The sequence below is a fragment of the Clarias gariepinus genome, chromosome 26 (assembly GCF_024256425.1).
Source record: "Clarias gariepinus isolate MV-2021 ecotype Netherlands chromosome 26, CGAR_prim_01v2, whole genome shotgun sequence".
Taxonomy (NCBI): Eukaryota; Metazoa; Chordata; class Actinopteri; order Siluriformes; family Clariidae; genus Clarias; species Clarias gariepinus.
Genome location: NC_071125.1, coordinates 10561840 through 10578150, shown reverse-complemented (window position 1 = coordinate 10578150; position 16311 = coordinate 10561840). Strand labels below are relative to the sequence as shown.

The window sequence follows — 16311 nt, the reverse complement described above, 5'->3', positions numbered from 1 at the left end:
GCCAACTGGGCACGGCTTCCAACTTGCACGTGCACAATCTCACTCTTTTCCTCTCTTTCTTTCCTTTCTCCCCCCTTTATCTTATTTTCCTAATAAAACTACCCTTGCCTCGTGCCTATGGTACACCCCAAGTTAAAGCTTTTACACTGCTTTCTTTAATACCCTCCTGGCTGTGTAATTCTGTGAGATCATATTTCGAGGAGTGTTGACTGGCATGTGATCCTTGCATCTTTATCCCATGAGCTGAATATCTCACCTTGTGGTTAACACAGAATAGCAATGTACCTGTTGCAGAACAGATACTGTGTGCATGAGTGAGTTCTGGAAATTCGAACTGTGGCAACCAGCACATTAATTGGAAACCGTGAATTTCAGAGCACCCTCATCAAAAAGTCACAAAAGAAACCCACAAAAGAAACTCTTTGGTGCCACCCCTGGTTAAAGAACATGGAGTCAAGCAGTAACTGACAAAAACCTCAATAGTGTTTGTTGATGATTGGTTGGTGGTTTTAAAATACTGATACTCTGTATACCCGGTATTTGCACTTTTTTGCCCATATACATTAAATAATTTCTATTTATCAAAGAAAGAGAAGATAAAAAAAATCTAACTCTAGTTATCATAACCTACATGAAAGGGATGACATTAGACTGAAACTGTCTGTTTAAAAATGAAAGCAAACCATAAGTAGTTTAACGGCTTTGCCCAGCAAATCTCTTTAATAGTGAAGTTTATGTGGAGATGTTCTCCAGTTTGTCCCAAACACAATATACACTTCAGTGGTCATAATATGAGATATGTGCATACACCAATAGAGCATAATCATACAACTTTTTTAATACAGGGAACAATACACAAAATTACTAACATTGAGGAATGTGTAATGCCTTTTCTGCCTTGAAAAAGAACAGATGTGGTTGATTTTGTAATTGTTATCAGACAAGTGAATTTACCTGTGGCCCCGAGGCCCTGGACCCCAATCTCTGCAACCCATGTTCTCACTTGTGTACTGTATAAGCAAAGATAATGTCATTTACACTTGTTCGTTTTGAGAAAAATGAAGTCAGCCTTAAAGAATTCTCAGGTCAAGCAGCTCTCAGCATTTACAGGGGAAACATCTGCTCTTGCTTCCTTTCCTGGGGCAGTTGTGTTCCAATACTAAAATCACTGCTGATGATAGAAAGCCTGACCAATAATTTTCCATAGGGACATGAGAATCCTGTACTGAATGTAGTAAGATATTACCCTCATAATTACTTTATAACCTATAGAGATTTCTTTAAATAAATAGGGTAGGTTTAAAATTAACTATAACTGTTATACATGCTTAATTACCTTTAAAATAATTTTATTATGGTGAAAATTGGTAAAGTGGGACAGTTTTGGAAATATAGTTTTCTCTCTCCTACAATGGTTATGCCATCTATAACAACATCATATGATTTCAAGAAAGCTTAGGTTGTCTTTTATACAATTAAAATCTAAAATAAAAAGCCAATACCAAGCATGGATGAGGATGATGTCTCTTCTAAACTTTACTGATCAAATGTTAATTCATTAAAATGCTGAATACTTTTTTGATATTAACACACTTATCTGGAGGAAAATGTTGTGGGTACTTCACCCTCAATATGATCTGAGCATATTTATTTAATTGACTACACTGTGTCCCTTTCAAGTAGCAGTTGGTAGGATGAAGTAGCTTAGTCCTGGGTATGATTTTATTTTTTTTCTATCCAGCAGGCTATTTGGATATGATATTGGCAACTAATACTGTATATCATATATTACTATCTTTACACTCTTTAATCTTAGTATTATATACTTAACAGTATATAATTGTACTTTATTTAAAACATGCCTATTTACACAATAATATAGACAAAGTCAAATTAAGTTATAAAATGTGAAATCCTCCTTATTTTGCTGTCCCACTTTAACAATAACATGTGCCACTTGAAAAAATATGTTATTCGTAAGAAGGGACAGAAGAAAATACACCCCTATAAAGAGGTAATTTCATGAAAATAATATCTTTTTTTAACTCTCAGGTGCAGATCACAATAATCTTTTATGTGTATAAACTTTACAAACCCTAAATCAATCTTCAAAATTTTATACTCTTAGGATCATTAAATACTGAATTTTTTTTTTATCAGTAAGGTACTGTATAACTAGATGAAGATACTAAAGACCAAGCTAAAGTGACTCACTTTACCAATATTCACCCTATATTTATTTTCATATATCATATCATGTTTTTCTACAAAATCCAGTATTCTCAATTATGCACGCCTGTAGGGGAAAGATTTAATACAATGCATTTTAAACATAATTATTCCAACAGCTTTGCTGAAAACACATATGTCTCAGTTATGTGAGATTGTCACTAGATTTAGGCCCATTTTCACTGTGTGGTATTTGACTTCTGAGATTCGGTGTCAGTCTTACTTTTTAAAATAAACCAAATGTCATGCTAAAATTTGTTTGCCTGTTAATAAGTATAAATACATGTTAAAAATTGTGATAATGATGTGGCAGAACACAGTTATGATAATAAACACTAATGCACCTATTCCAACATTCCACTAGTGCTTGGATCTTCAAGGCAGAAGAAATGTCAATGTAGAAATTTTCTTCTGTATGGTGAAGCTGTCATCAGATTTCCTTCTGTTATTCTGCACAATCAGAAGTTCCCTCATATTTATGTTCTATTTATTATCCCCTTAAAGTCCACAAATAGTTTTTTTTTCCATCTTAAAGACTTTTGAAAAGTTATTTTTCTGCTTAAAGGTGAGATACATGGATTTAATGGTAGTGGACAGGCCTTTAAAATTCCTCTTTTGTCTCATACACCTCCACCTGGCTACCGAATGGAAGCCCAGGAAACTGATATAAAGCACTAGTGTGGCTTGTCTTGGAATGCTTCTCCCTTTGTAAATAAGTAAGTTTTGCACTTGAACCCTCGACTCCAAGATATGCACCAAGTTATGACCTTAAAATGCATCAGTTTAGAATATTAGCAACATTAAATTTACATGTTCTGCTCTCAGTTTGCTTAACAATATCACAAGTAGTTTACTCAACGGCCTTAAACACTGAACACTGTTTTGTTAGTTTTGTTTTTTAGAAACCATTAATTTAAATATGCTAATAAGTAAATACAAAATACCCAGCACAATGGCATCACCTCTCTGTAACTTTGTTTCAGAATACCAGACATATTTTACTTAAGGGCCTTTAAATAAACACCGAACATAGATATGTTTTAGGAACCATCCATGTAAATCTGCTAAGAACAAAACATAAAATACCTAACAATGATTTCATAATGGCCATCCAGAAAGTGGAAGGTTACAGCTTACACACAATTCACAAGAAAAGCTCTCCTGATGTAGGAATATCAGGATATGATCCATGCAAAAAAAAATGCTACGGAGACTTGCAATCTGATCAGTGCTACTCATCGAAGCGGCCCTCCAGGATGCTTTCAAATGAGAAGGGCAAAAACTTGAAGCCCTGGCCAGTGTAGAACTTGTTTTGGAATTCCACCCTGAATGAAAACAAACAAAAGTTCTAAAACACAAATGATTTAAAATCTTTATATTAAAAGCATAAAAGCAACACTGGTATTCCCATTTAGCCAATGGACACAGAACACATTGAGCAATTTTCGCAACTTATTTTATGATAACATTATCATAATGGATCTCTTTCATTCATAAATACAGTTTTGATTTGAGAATATCCATCGGTAATGCCATTATTTTCACCTGTTGCCTATTATGAATTTAATGCATTTGGTGTTACAGGCACAAACTTTGGCAACTGTGTATCCTATGAGCTGAATATCTCACCTTGGGTTTAACACAGAACGCCATTATAACTGTGACGATGCAGGTACTGTGTATATGTGCATGAGTACTGTACTGTATCTGTGTCACGGGTGTTGTGATTTTTTTGGCGACTAGCACCTTAATGGAAACCCCTAATATTCAGTGCAATAAGTAAATAAAAATTTAATAATAAGTTAAAGCAACCCTGTAGCACCAGCATAAGAAAATCTTGTGAGATGTTGTTGATATCTGATCTGGGTATTTTTTTTCTGGGCGTTTTTTTGGCGTGTAATGGGCTGGAGCCTGCTCATATACTACATATACCATGTACTTCATAACTTTTCTCTCTCTCTCTCTCTCTCTCTCTCTCTCTCTTTCTCTAGGGCTGAGTATCACTCAAAAATATTCAATACTAGTACAGATTCAGATAAATTGACTTTGATATTAGTTCCTGAACTAGTCCCTTTTTAATAGCAATTTCCTAAGATCTCGATTTTATAACACACTATGGTACATATGTTGAGAATAATTTTTTCCAGCTCCTTTTTTTTGGCGTGTATGTTTACACGCTCAAAGTCATTTCATATCATAAAAAAAATATATATAAACCTATTTAAAACAGAGTGGTTTAACTCTGACTAGTCTGAGTATAGAGAGAAGAAGATTCTTTCTTTAACTCACAGAATATTTGCAATATTATAAATCAAATTAATCAAGTGCTTTGACACTTCAATTCACCACCCTGCAAGTTAACAATGCTCAAGATCATATAAATTTTTGCTAACTTAATCAACCAGTTAACCGTTTTCTAAAAAATTAAGCATAAAGTGTTGTTTAAGCGAATTAATGCACATGTCTGTTTTCTTATAACTGCTATATAAAAATGTATATAAGACAGACTTAAATTCCTTAGGGTAGGATCATTACAGTATGAGCCTGAACCAGAGAATTAAATATTCATTTAAAGTTTGACTAACGGAAAATTGTTCATTAGTGTTAATTATACTTTTAAATAGCAAAATAATTTTTAAAACACTATTATTTTGGCCAGTTTGTAGCACTAACCCTACACTCAAATATGCAAGATGTATGCATAGGTTTATAGGCTCATGTCTTGAAATGTGTAACATACCAGTGTAGTCGCAGAGCATGCAGAAATGCAGACAGGCCCTCCATGACAAGCAGAATACACACTGTAAGTGTGGCAAATGCTGGGAAAATAATAGACAAGCTGAAGAATCCCGCACCACTTGCAGAGGACAGTCCTATGTGCATCACCATTCCCCATAATACCTCGGAGAGTTCTGTGTGTGTGAAAGACAAAGAAAGAGAGAAAGAGAACTAAATGCCGGTACACACTATATGCATGCATTTAGGATGCGTGTAGGCATGTTTGTGTGCATACTAACGTGCATGAGCCAGACTAAGAGCCCAAAGACGCAGGTAGGAGGCAGTGTTGGAAATGCAACCCAGACAGTATTCAATGGTGTGGATGGCCTGGTGGACTGCTACATCCCCAAAGTTAAACTGCGTGGAGAAAGAGAAGGCTACATTACTGGGATTGACAGATAGCATACTGATTTATATACTGTATATAAACCCGCAGTGGATTGAGGTTGAAGAAAATTTGTATTAACATGACAACCTTACATTTTGAATTCCCTCTCTACTTTCTTAAACTTATCTGCAGAATGTTCTCAAAAAATATTCAGCTTTTAATCAAGTGAGGATGTTAGACCTGACCATAATTTTCCATCATCATCATATCCTTTCATTGAGTAAGCTACAGTACAATGATTCATTTGTTCTGAAAACAATACAACTCTCCTTCCTGAACTAATCCCCACAGCAACCAGTTACACAAAGCAGTACGGCCTTAGCAGTAAATGACCTGAATGAACTTTTAAGAAAACTGAATGTACAATACAATGTAAATTACTTCTGTAAAGTAGTATCTTTAAATAATAAATTATATTATACTGTATAATGTTATATTATATTTGGTTTAGTATGCAGATCCCTTATCATTATGAAAATATTCAAACCAAAAAATGTACCCATGCAGGCATGCAAGTGAACACGCGCACACACACACACACGCGCACACACACACACGCGCACTCTCTCTCTCTTACCGGTTCTTCCTCTGTGTGCTTGAACAAAAGCAGAAATGGAAGTCATTTAGGTGATTTAGAAATCAAAATTTCAGTCTTGTCTTGTCTAAAATCAAAATACACTAGCCGGTCTCTTGGAAAAAAAAAAAAAAAAAAAAAACACTCATTCAACTGAAAACATCAGAATGGGCTGGTTTGAGTATTTGAGAAAACAGCTAATAAGAGGAGGATTACCAGACTGAGCAGACAGGAGGTCCATAATAACCTATTTAAAATTTTGGTGAGCAGCAAAGCATCTTAAAATGCACCACATTGAAACTTGAGGAGGATGGCATGCAACAGGACAAGACCATACGCAGTTTCACTCCTGTCAGCCAAGATCCAGAATTAGAAGGTAGAATTGGCACAAATTCACAGAAACTATACAGCTAGACCCCTGGATTCCTCTTATGGTTAAATGTTGTCTGCATGGTGAGATGCTTATCTGCTTTTGATAAATGTAAAGAGTGATCATTAAATTTCTTTATCCTTCCTGGAAACTCTGTTCATTTTCTTTTGATCTCTCTTTTCTCCAAGTTTCCACCCAAAGAACAGTCATTGACTGTGTAAAACAATCAACAAACACTAGCTCCAAATCATGCAATGTCTAATTTCATTTATTTATTTAGATACCATATATTTTAATTTTAAACATATTGATTTAATATATGATGTGAACATTGATGTAAAATGCTTGCCCAATATGAGAAGCTATGGTGACCCTCACTTTTAGAGAAAGTGAAATGTCAGATTTTCTCAGATTCCTGATCTTGACTTACAGGAGCCAATACAGGAAATGTTCCAACATGTGTTTTTGTTTTTTGCATCATATAATGCAAAAACTGTTTTCTTTTTGTATTTTGTTAACCACTGGTCTAGATAATATTGACATTATGGACACTTATGGACATCTGCACATTCAAACACATTTGCACACACACTGGGCATTTCTATTTCATTTTTGCACATTGCATCTACACATTTATGTATATTTGCACACTAGAATTTAAATTTCTATTTAAATTCTATTTAATTTAAACAACTAAAGTTTTCTATACAGTATTTTCTATATTTTTACAGCAAAAATGTTTCTATATTTGAGCAGCTAAGATTGTTTTTATATTTTGGTCTTATCCTCTATAGCTATATTTTCTTATAGGTTAAGAAAAGAGGTTAGAGGTAGAGGATTTTCTATATTTTATTTCTTATTTTATTCCATATTTATTTCTTATTTACATTTTTTTAAGGTCATAGGTGATCATATAAGCATTTCAATGCATATCATACTATGTATGACTGTGTACTGTATGTGAAACATAAAATATGAATTTGAATTTAATATTATACCAAGAAATGCCATGACCACTGCATGATGACATGTGTGTGGGAAAGAGAACATGCAGACTTCCTAATTTTCCTAGCAGAGTTTCCTACACATTTGCTGTATGACTCATAGGCACACAATAGTTTTAGAACTGAAATCGGCATACTGTATCACCAGCTTAAATGAGTTTGTTTCTTAACATGTAAGGTTAGCAATGTAAGTTTTGCCTATAAAGTTGTTATAGCAGTGTTCTTTTGTATACCTGTGTTAAATGTACACTTGTTTGGGTGAAGAAGCTTTGTTAAATTTACAGTAGATGTTGAAAGGTGACTGTTGTGTATGTTACCAATTCATGCTAAATTAAATCTAATGTAAAGGTGGCCTTTAGTGCTGTGTAGAGAAGTCATTTAAATTAGTCCCGTTTAGGAAACTGTTGATTGCCGCATGATCATTACTGAGTATTCCATTGCATCCTTAGTGGCCTGTTGCCCAAGTCCTTAGTGCAGGGTGACCTGTTGGGTTTTCTTTTTTGGCTGCTTTTGGCCTAGTTTCAGGTGCTGCAAGACTTGCCCTCAGTGGTGCCTTGATGCAAGCATTGTGCATTTATACCACACAAGTTAGGCTGGGTAAAGTCAAAGCCATGGTGGCAGGTCTGGTGGACATAGGCCCAGCTTTTTAAAATGACAACCAAGGCTATGCAGGACTTTTGGTTATCCTGGGGCCATTTTACCAGATACAGCCTAAAACTCATTGGAAAGAGCCTTAGAGACACAAAAAAATTGACAGCAGCTTTTGTCTCTTCACCCTCCATAGAGTGGTGCGGTAGTCCTCCATACCTTGTTAAAGTCTAGAGGCCCATTTCCAAGGATGTATTATCTTTGTAAATGCAAATCATTCACCGCCTGGCGCCATCAGCAACAGGGAGATCCAGTCATATGCTCAGTCACAGTGGTAGATCAGTTCTTGCAGAGTAGGCACACATAGATGGATGACATACCAGATGGCATGCATCATCCAGTAGGCAGGTTCATAAGGAGGATAAGACCACCTAAAGACTTGGGACAGTACACCTCAACATATAGTCCACTACCATTTGAAGTACATGGGAAGACAACCTATGACCTCCTCTTTAGCAGTGAAAATGAAAGTTTCCCTATACAAGACTTGTGCTTCCCCATGTAAATTTTGGGACAACCTCACTCATGGGGTCAATCATCCTGGCTACCACTCAGACTAGTACTGATGAATAGTCATACAAATGTATTAACTAACTGTCAAAGCAACAAAATAAAACAAGGGTTACCTTTGTCTCAAAGGGTCATTAGGGTATCATGGCCTTCCTAAGCATTTATAAGGGATGAGTAGGGCTGTGCGAAAGTCTGTTCCAGTCACACTAATGTACTAATGTACAGGCCTTATGTCATTACAGAGGAGTCATGGCCATGATAGTTGTTGGTTTAAGATTCTTTGCATTCAAGAAGTTAAGGAATATCATTCATATGTGTCGACCCTCTTGGTCATTAGGAACTCAGAAACCTGAATATGTATATACACTCCATGCAATCAGTTTCTGAAATACTCAATTTATTATCAGTTCTAATGTTGGATCTAAACATTAACTGAAGCTCTTGACATTTCATAATTTCATCCAGTTCACTGCTACCACAAGCATGACTACAGTAAGTAAATTGTGAAAATATTAATAAGAACAGTTTGCATTACATTTTTATACATTTGGGCAGCCACTCTAATTTCACTGCTCACCAATGAGTCTTCAGACTACAATACCCTGAAGGAGTAAATATTGTTCCCATGCAGAGTCTCCCCTGCTGGCCCACAAGGTGGGGACTCCACTGGCTGAGCTGATTCCCAAAGTGAGTCACCGGGACAACACATGCGCCCAAGCATGATGAAAGCCCCAGCTCAAAGTCTGCATGTTTAGTCTGTGTATATGGCACCCACATTGCTAAACAATCTTTTAAACAAAATGTCACTTGTCTTGATTAGCAACATTGTGAAATTATGAATGTCAATATTAGAAATGCCATCACCCATGCTAAGCAAATAAACCCACTTTTCCACTGATGGAATATATATATATATATTTTTTTTACAACTCACAAGGATCATAACACAGTGTCTCAAATCTCTTACTCACTCAATTATTCTCTACACTGTTTTGTACAGGATCACAGGAAGCATGGGACTCAAAGCCTGAGGCAGGGTACACCATGGACAGTGCGCCAATCCATCACATGGCACACAAGCACACACAAGCACACACAAGCACACACAAGCACACACACTAACTTACACGCTATGGGGAATTTAAAAACAGCAATTAGCATAATCTAGACTAAATCTAATTAATTAATCTAATCTTTAGACTGTGGGAGAAAACCCACCAAGCACTGGGAACACTCCACACACACAGACCCCAGGCAGGAATCAAACCCTTAACCCTTGGAGGTGCGAGGCCACAGTACTAACTATTACGCCAATATGCTGTGTGGCTTAAAACCACCATTTAATTCCATAACAAGACAACAGCAGAATGTGTATGTTGTAGTGGGGACTTTCATAGGCTACAACACACGAGGACATGGTCTTATGGTGACAAATTTGTTATATACAGATGGCAACAGAAGAAACTTGCAAACTAGAAAACGCAACTTGTTCCCAAAGTAAATACCATGAATAAAAATAATGTTATTTTTTTTCTCCTCAGAATTATATAGTAACTAGCTAAATGTCTGATACTTTCCATTCTTTTGGTTACTGCTTTGTTGCATTCGACCAATTATTATGCTGTACACATCTGCAATTCCTTTTGAATCCATCACCATGGGCACACACAGTGGTAACATCGAAAAGTCTGGTAAAATTCCAAAAAAAACTAGAGATACAGTACAATGATGGACACAAATAATAAACCAAAGATTACAGATGTTAGAAGTGTACTATTTAGTACCAGGACACCCCACTAAATGTAATGTCTAATCAAGGATCATTAGCACTAATTACAGTAGAAAGTGCTATGCTCCACATCAAATATATTGGCAAGGTACACCATCACCATGTTTGGCAATAAACAGGGGCTTCATATAAGAATACACTGTAAAATATGACATTTTTACACGATGCAAGCATTTTTCACATTTGTACACAATCTTTAATCCTTGGCCTTAGACCTTAGTCACTTCTATAAGTCACTCTGGATAAGAGTGTCTGCTAAAGGTTCCAACTGTAAATATGATGGTAGATGATAACTATCATTGTTTTGAAGTTATTTTGCTATCTTATATCACCCAAATGAGGATGGGTTCCCTGTTCATCTCAAGGTTTCTTTCCTATTGTCATCTTAGGGAGTCCCCCCCCGCCCATCACTGTCGCCCCCTACTTACTCATCAGGGACAACCTGATAATTAGAATTTATATAAAATTATATTATATAATCTAATTTTATATTTTTCACTCTTTTTCTAAACTTATATCCATATTTTTTAATTCAGCTTTAAAAAAATGACGATTTTAAAATTGCACTATAAATAAAAAAATGTATTGAATTTTGCAACGATTGGTCCAAATGCCCTTCTAAATAATGATGTAATTCTGCTACATACCAGGCTATTTTAAACCAAGTTGTCTCTGCCAGAGTTAGAGTAACATCAATGTAGAAAATTAGCAAACATATACTGTACCGAAAACACTTCAAATTTGTGTATAGATATTGTGGCGTGGGTGGGGTTTGAGTTACAACCATCATGCTTTGCGGGAGGCAGTGTTATGTGACTTCGCGGGCTGGTCCCCGGCGGAGACAGCCGTCCGGGTGGCCCTCTCGCTGGAGGGCGAGGCGCTCCGGGCGTTGGAAGACCTCCGGGCGGATGAGCGGAAGGACTGGGCGAAGTTGCGGGAGTCGCTCCACTTCCAGTTCGGCGCGGGTGACCGTAACGAGGCCGCGTGCAAGGAGCTGGCAACCCGCGTGCAAGGAGCTGGCAACCCGCGTGCGGAGCGCCTCCGAACCACTGGGGGCGTTCGCCATGGACCTGAGATCTCTCGCACGCCGGGGCTACCCGGAATTCGGGCCCGTCCAGCAGGAAGAGCTAGCACGGCGTGCGTTCGTGCGGGGGCTTCGGCCATCGCGGCTTTGCGAACACATCCGGTTGGCGGCACCGGCTTCCCTGCTCGAGGCGCTGCGCGAAGCCGAGCGCGCCGAGCCCATCATGGCTGACTACCACGGCGAAAGAGCCGAGCGGTCTCCCGTGGCTCGGAGCCGCTCGGTATGTGAACCTAGCCGGGGACAGGGCAACCCGTCGCGGCTAGGCCTCGACTCAGCCTCCGAGATTCCGCGACCACACCGAGGCCAGGGACCGCCGGACTACAGCTGCAACGCTCTCAGGCCTGAGGACAACGTACCCCAGCAGCCGTTAAGACTAGCTGCGGGGGGCGCCGAGGGGAAGCCGCCTCCCCCAGCCGTCTTTGTTTCCCCAACTGCCGGGTTCAACTTTCAGTCAGGACGCTTAGGAAATTGCGCGGGTGTCCACGTGAACTGTGGCCTGGACAACGTTTCGTTACGGGCGCTCGTGGACACTGGCTCTACAGTTTCGCTGCTGCGCTGGGGAATACTAGAACAAGGCGAGCGCGGTTGTATGCTGCCGGACCCGGCTTTGAGCATTCGCACCGTGTCGGGGAGTTATTTGAAGATACGGGCCTGTCGCACGGTGCTAATACAAGTAGGTGCAATCATTCTTTCCCATCCATTCTTTGTGGCGGACATTGAGGATGATTGTATCTTGGGGTTAGACATTTTGGAACGGTGGGGTGCGGTACTGAATCTCGCGGACGGAACTCTGCATGGTAACTTCGGGTTAGCCAGGTTGCTAGTGCCCAAAGCGCAGCCGGACGTGTTAGAAGCACGCACCAGGGGGGCGGAACTTCCGGTGGACGCGCCATGTAAACATCCGGTAGCCGACCGAGCGAGGGTAATGGCCGAGCTAATGCAGCGTAGCAGTGTAGGGCTTAGTCAGACACAGACCGACACCGTGAAGTCCCTTTTGCACGAGTTCGCGGATATTTTCGTGGTAGATGAGCGCGAGTGCACACATACCAATCTAGTGCAGCACACGATCGATACGGGTAACGCAGCGCCTGTTCGGCTACATCCGAGACGCCTCCCATTAGCTAAACGAGCTATCGCCGAGCAGAAGCTGCGTGAGATGGCCGACTCGGGCGTCATAGAGCCAGCGTCCGGACCGTGGTCTTCGCCCGTTGTGCTTGTGCGCAAAAAGGACGAATCGTGGCGGTTTTGTGTGGACTACCGGCGGTTAAACGAGGTGACGCGTAAAGATTCTTATCCATTACCGCGAATAGATGATGCGCTGGAACACGTTGCGGGCTCGGCGTGGTTTAGCTCGTTGGATTTCAGTAGCGGGTATTGGCAAGTAGAGCTCGCCCCGGAAGCACGACCAAAAACCGCGTTCTCGATCGGGCAAGGGCTATGGCAATTTCGGCGCATGCCGTTCGGCCTCTGTAACGCTCCAGCGACGTTCGAACGGTTGATGGAGAAAGTGTTAGCCGATATTCCTCGCAATCGTTGTGTCGTCTACCTGGATGATTTATTGGTGCACGGCAAGGAGTTTGAGGTCGCGCTAGCTATCCGGCGGGCGAATTTGCGGCTCAACCCCAAAAAGTGCCAGCTGTTGCGGCGAGAGACGGGTTTTCTAGGACACGTAATTAGTGCTAGAGGTATTGCCACCGATCCAGCAAAAATTGCGGCGGTACAGAATTGGCCTGAACCGCTAAATGTGTCACAACTACGCACCTTCCTCGGGTTATCAGCCGTTTCGCTGGGACAGGGTGCACGCGCGTGCTTTCACTCGGTTATGGGAAGCTTTGGTCACGTCGCCTGTTCTCGGATATCCTGATACATCTCGTATGTTTATTCTCGACACGGACGCAAGCGATGTAGGGCTGGGGGCCGTCCTGTCTTAGGTTTCCGAGGGTAAAGAGCGTGCTATAGCTTACTTCAGCCGCGCGTTGTCAGGACCGGAGAGGAACTACTGCGTCACCCGGCGCGAGCTGCTAGCGGTCGTCGCGGCCCTTAAACATTTTAGGCCGTATTTATACGGGCAATCCTTTCTGCTGCGGACCGATCACGCTTTGCTGGTGTGGCTGCTTAGTTTTAAAGAGCCCGAGGGGCAGTAAGCGCGATGGCTCGAGCGGTTGCAGGACTATGATTTTACCGTTCAGCACCGAGCGGGAAAACTGCATGCTAACGCCGATGCTTTATCCCGCCGGCCGTGCAGCAAAGAGCGTTGTCGGCATTGCGAGCGGGTTGAAGAGCGCGTGGGTGGTTGCGACATCGAACGCCCTCCGACCCCCCTGAAGCAGAACGTTCTCCCTGCGCAGTCCTCCGGAGCTCCCGTCGGTAATCAGCCGTCCGATCCGGTGTGCAGCCGAGTTATTGCGTCGCATAAACCATCGCCTGTAGTCGTTTCGCCTGTGCCACAGATGGACTGTGATCAGCTAATTGCCGAACAGGAGAAAGATCCGGCGCTGCAGCGGGTTCTGGGGTGGGTTAACGCGGGCCAGAGACCGGATTATGCCGCTGTTGCTCACCTGGGGCCCGAGGAAAAAGCTCTCCACTCGCAGTTCAACCGACTAGCGTTGCGGGGAGGTTTACTCTACCGCCACTGGGAACGGCCGTGCGGCGCTGGCGAATCTTTTCAGCTGCTGGTGCCGCGGAATCTCCGGGCACGAGTGTTGGGAATGGTGCACGGGCATGCGGGTGCAGGACACTTCGGAGTCACTAAAACGCTGCGGCGGTTGCGCGCTCGCTTCTACTGGCCGGGCTGCCACACGGATAGTGAACTCTTTGTGCACAGATGCGACGTCTGCACGGCAAAGAAGGGCCCTACTCAGCGCTCGCGAGCACCCCTGCAAGACTTTCGGGTGGGGGCACCTATGGAGCGTATGGGAGTGGACATTCTTGGGCCGTTTCCCATCTCCGATCGCGGGAACCGGTATGTGCTGGTGGCCATGGATTATTTCACAAAGTGGCCGGAGGCGTTTGCTGTCCCTGACCAGAGCACTTCCACCACAGCTCGAGTGCTGGTGGATGAGGTGTTCAGCCGATTCGGCACCCCGGAGCAGTTGCACAGCGATCAGGGGCGTAACTTTGAGGCGGAGGTGTTTGCGGCGGTCTGCGAGCGCCTCGGGGTGAAAAAGACCCGCACCACGCCCCTTCATCCGCAGAGTGACGGCCTCGTGGAACGCTTCAATCGAACGCTCACCACCCAACTCGCCGTGCTTACCAGCGACCGGCAGAAGGATTGGGACGAACATTTGCCTCTCGTGCTTTGGGCTTATCGCACAGCAGTGCAGGAGTCCTCACAGCTGACGCCAGCTGCGTTAATGTTTGGTCGCGAGTTGCGCACGCCCGTGGACCTTGTGTTCGGGTCCCCTCCACAAGTGGATTTACCCAGGAAGCCGGGTTTGGATTATTTTTTTTCATTGAAAGACAAACTGTTCCGTGTCCACGAGTTGGCACGTAGACACTTGGCGGACGCCGGTGTTAAGCAGCGCCGCGTGTATGACACTCACAGCCGGGGGCGAGACTTTGCTACTGGGGAGGAGGTGTGGGTGTATTCCCCCGGAAGGAAAAGGGGGCTCTCCCCTAAGCTCATGTCTCACTGGGTGGGCCCCTGCACGGTCATTGCCCAGCTCTCCGATGTAGTCTACCGGGTGCGGTTGGCGGGGCGGTCGCGAGTGGTCGTGCTCCACCGGGACCGTCTCGCTCCCTATCGGCCCAACGCCAGTGCAACACCGAACTCTGTGGAGGCCGGCCCGCCTCAGGAAGAGGGCTGCAACCCTTCTTCCCCCGCAAAAAGACTCCGGCGTTCACAACGCCAGCGCCGACCACCGTCACGCCTCCAAGACTGAGTTCGCAATAGTGTCCGGGGACGGTCACAGCTCGGGTGGGGGCAGTGTGGCGTGGGTGGGGTTTGAGTTACAACCATCATGCTTTGCGGGAGGCAGTGTTATGTGTTCACCGTGTTGGGGAAAGGTGTTTGGGGTAGTGGTTTCGGCCAGGGTGTGTGTGTGTGGGTAGATGTTTGTTTTAATTAGTGTGGATGTGTCTTTTGGGAAGTTGGATGTGCTGTCTTGTGCTGGTATTCAATAAAATACTCCCAGCCATTTGCATTGGGCAGCGGGGAAGCTCACTTGTCTCTCCAAGTTCCTGCTTAGCGGTGAAAAACGCTACAATATGTTAAAAAGCTGTTATCTGATTTTAAAAGTACAAACAACTAAACATTCATACTCTGTAGAATTCTATGTCTTATGGAGTGGTCCAAGATTCTCAACAATGGGTTCCTGCCTTATTAGACATTTTTTTAATTTTTCTTAAGGATGCAAAAAAATAAAAAAATAAATAAAAAAATGCAGCTAACTGCAGAGCATCAGACACATCAATAAAAATGCCTTTATCTTTACCCTTGCATTTGGTACACAAGTTTAGTCACTATTAGAACTCAGCAACAGCCAGAAGTATCACCCACCTCATCTGCATCATCAGAATGTTGGGATAGTTGGTCGTGCTCAATGATCTCAGCCTCATCCTCAGTCGGTCCGTTCCCGACCCGAACTCCCCCAAACTTCTGTGTGCCCTGTTGAGTGAGTCCGGTGGATGAGCTGGTGCCTGCTTGCTCTAAAGTTTCTACTTTCTGAGCAGGGCTTGCCTCCCTCATCTGGGACTAAATACAAAACCCAACAAAGTCTGAATGGCCATGTGCTCTTTCTGGTGTGTGTGAATGGGTACAGGATGGCTACCCATCCCATAGTATTGCGTATTTGATATGACTGGTATACTGGATTTACCAGTATACCAGAGAGGTTTTGGGTGGGAAGGATAATGGGCCAGGTATTCTTCAGCTTTTTTCTTTTTATAGTGCTGTGAAAATTATCTGCCCATCCTGATTTTTTAAAATATTTTGTATA

The 16311-nt window shown here is 42.4% G+C and overlaps 1 protein-coding gene across 1 annotated transcript in view; it reads right to left on the bottom strand.

The window, feature by feature from the left end:
• Positions 1 to 2223: 2223 nt before the first annotated feature.
• Positions 2224 to 16311, bottom strand: part of atp6v0a1b (ATPase H+ transporting V0 subunit a1b) — a 40658-nt gene continuing 26570 nt past the window's right edge. Inside the window, exons 18-22 of the mRNA XM_053488295.1 lie at positions 15873 to 16067; positions 5973 to 5990; positions 5247 to 5364; positions 4970 to 5141; positions 2224 to 3554 (exon numbers count right to left, since the gene is read on the bottom strand). Of these exons, the coding sequence (XP_053344270.1) occupies positions 3461 to 3554; positions 4970 to 5141; positions 5247 to 5364; positions 5973 to 5990; positions 15873 to 16067 (597 nt within the window). The 3' untranslated portion in view covers positions 2224 to 3460. The remainder of the gene's footprint in view (positions 3555 to 4969; positions 5142 to 5246; positions 5365 to 5972; positions 5991 to 15872; positions 16068 to 16311) is intronic.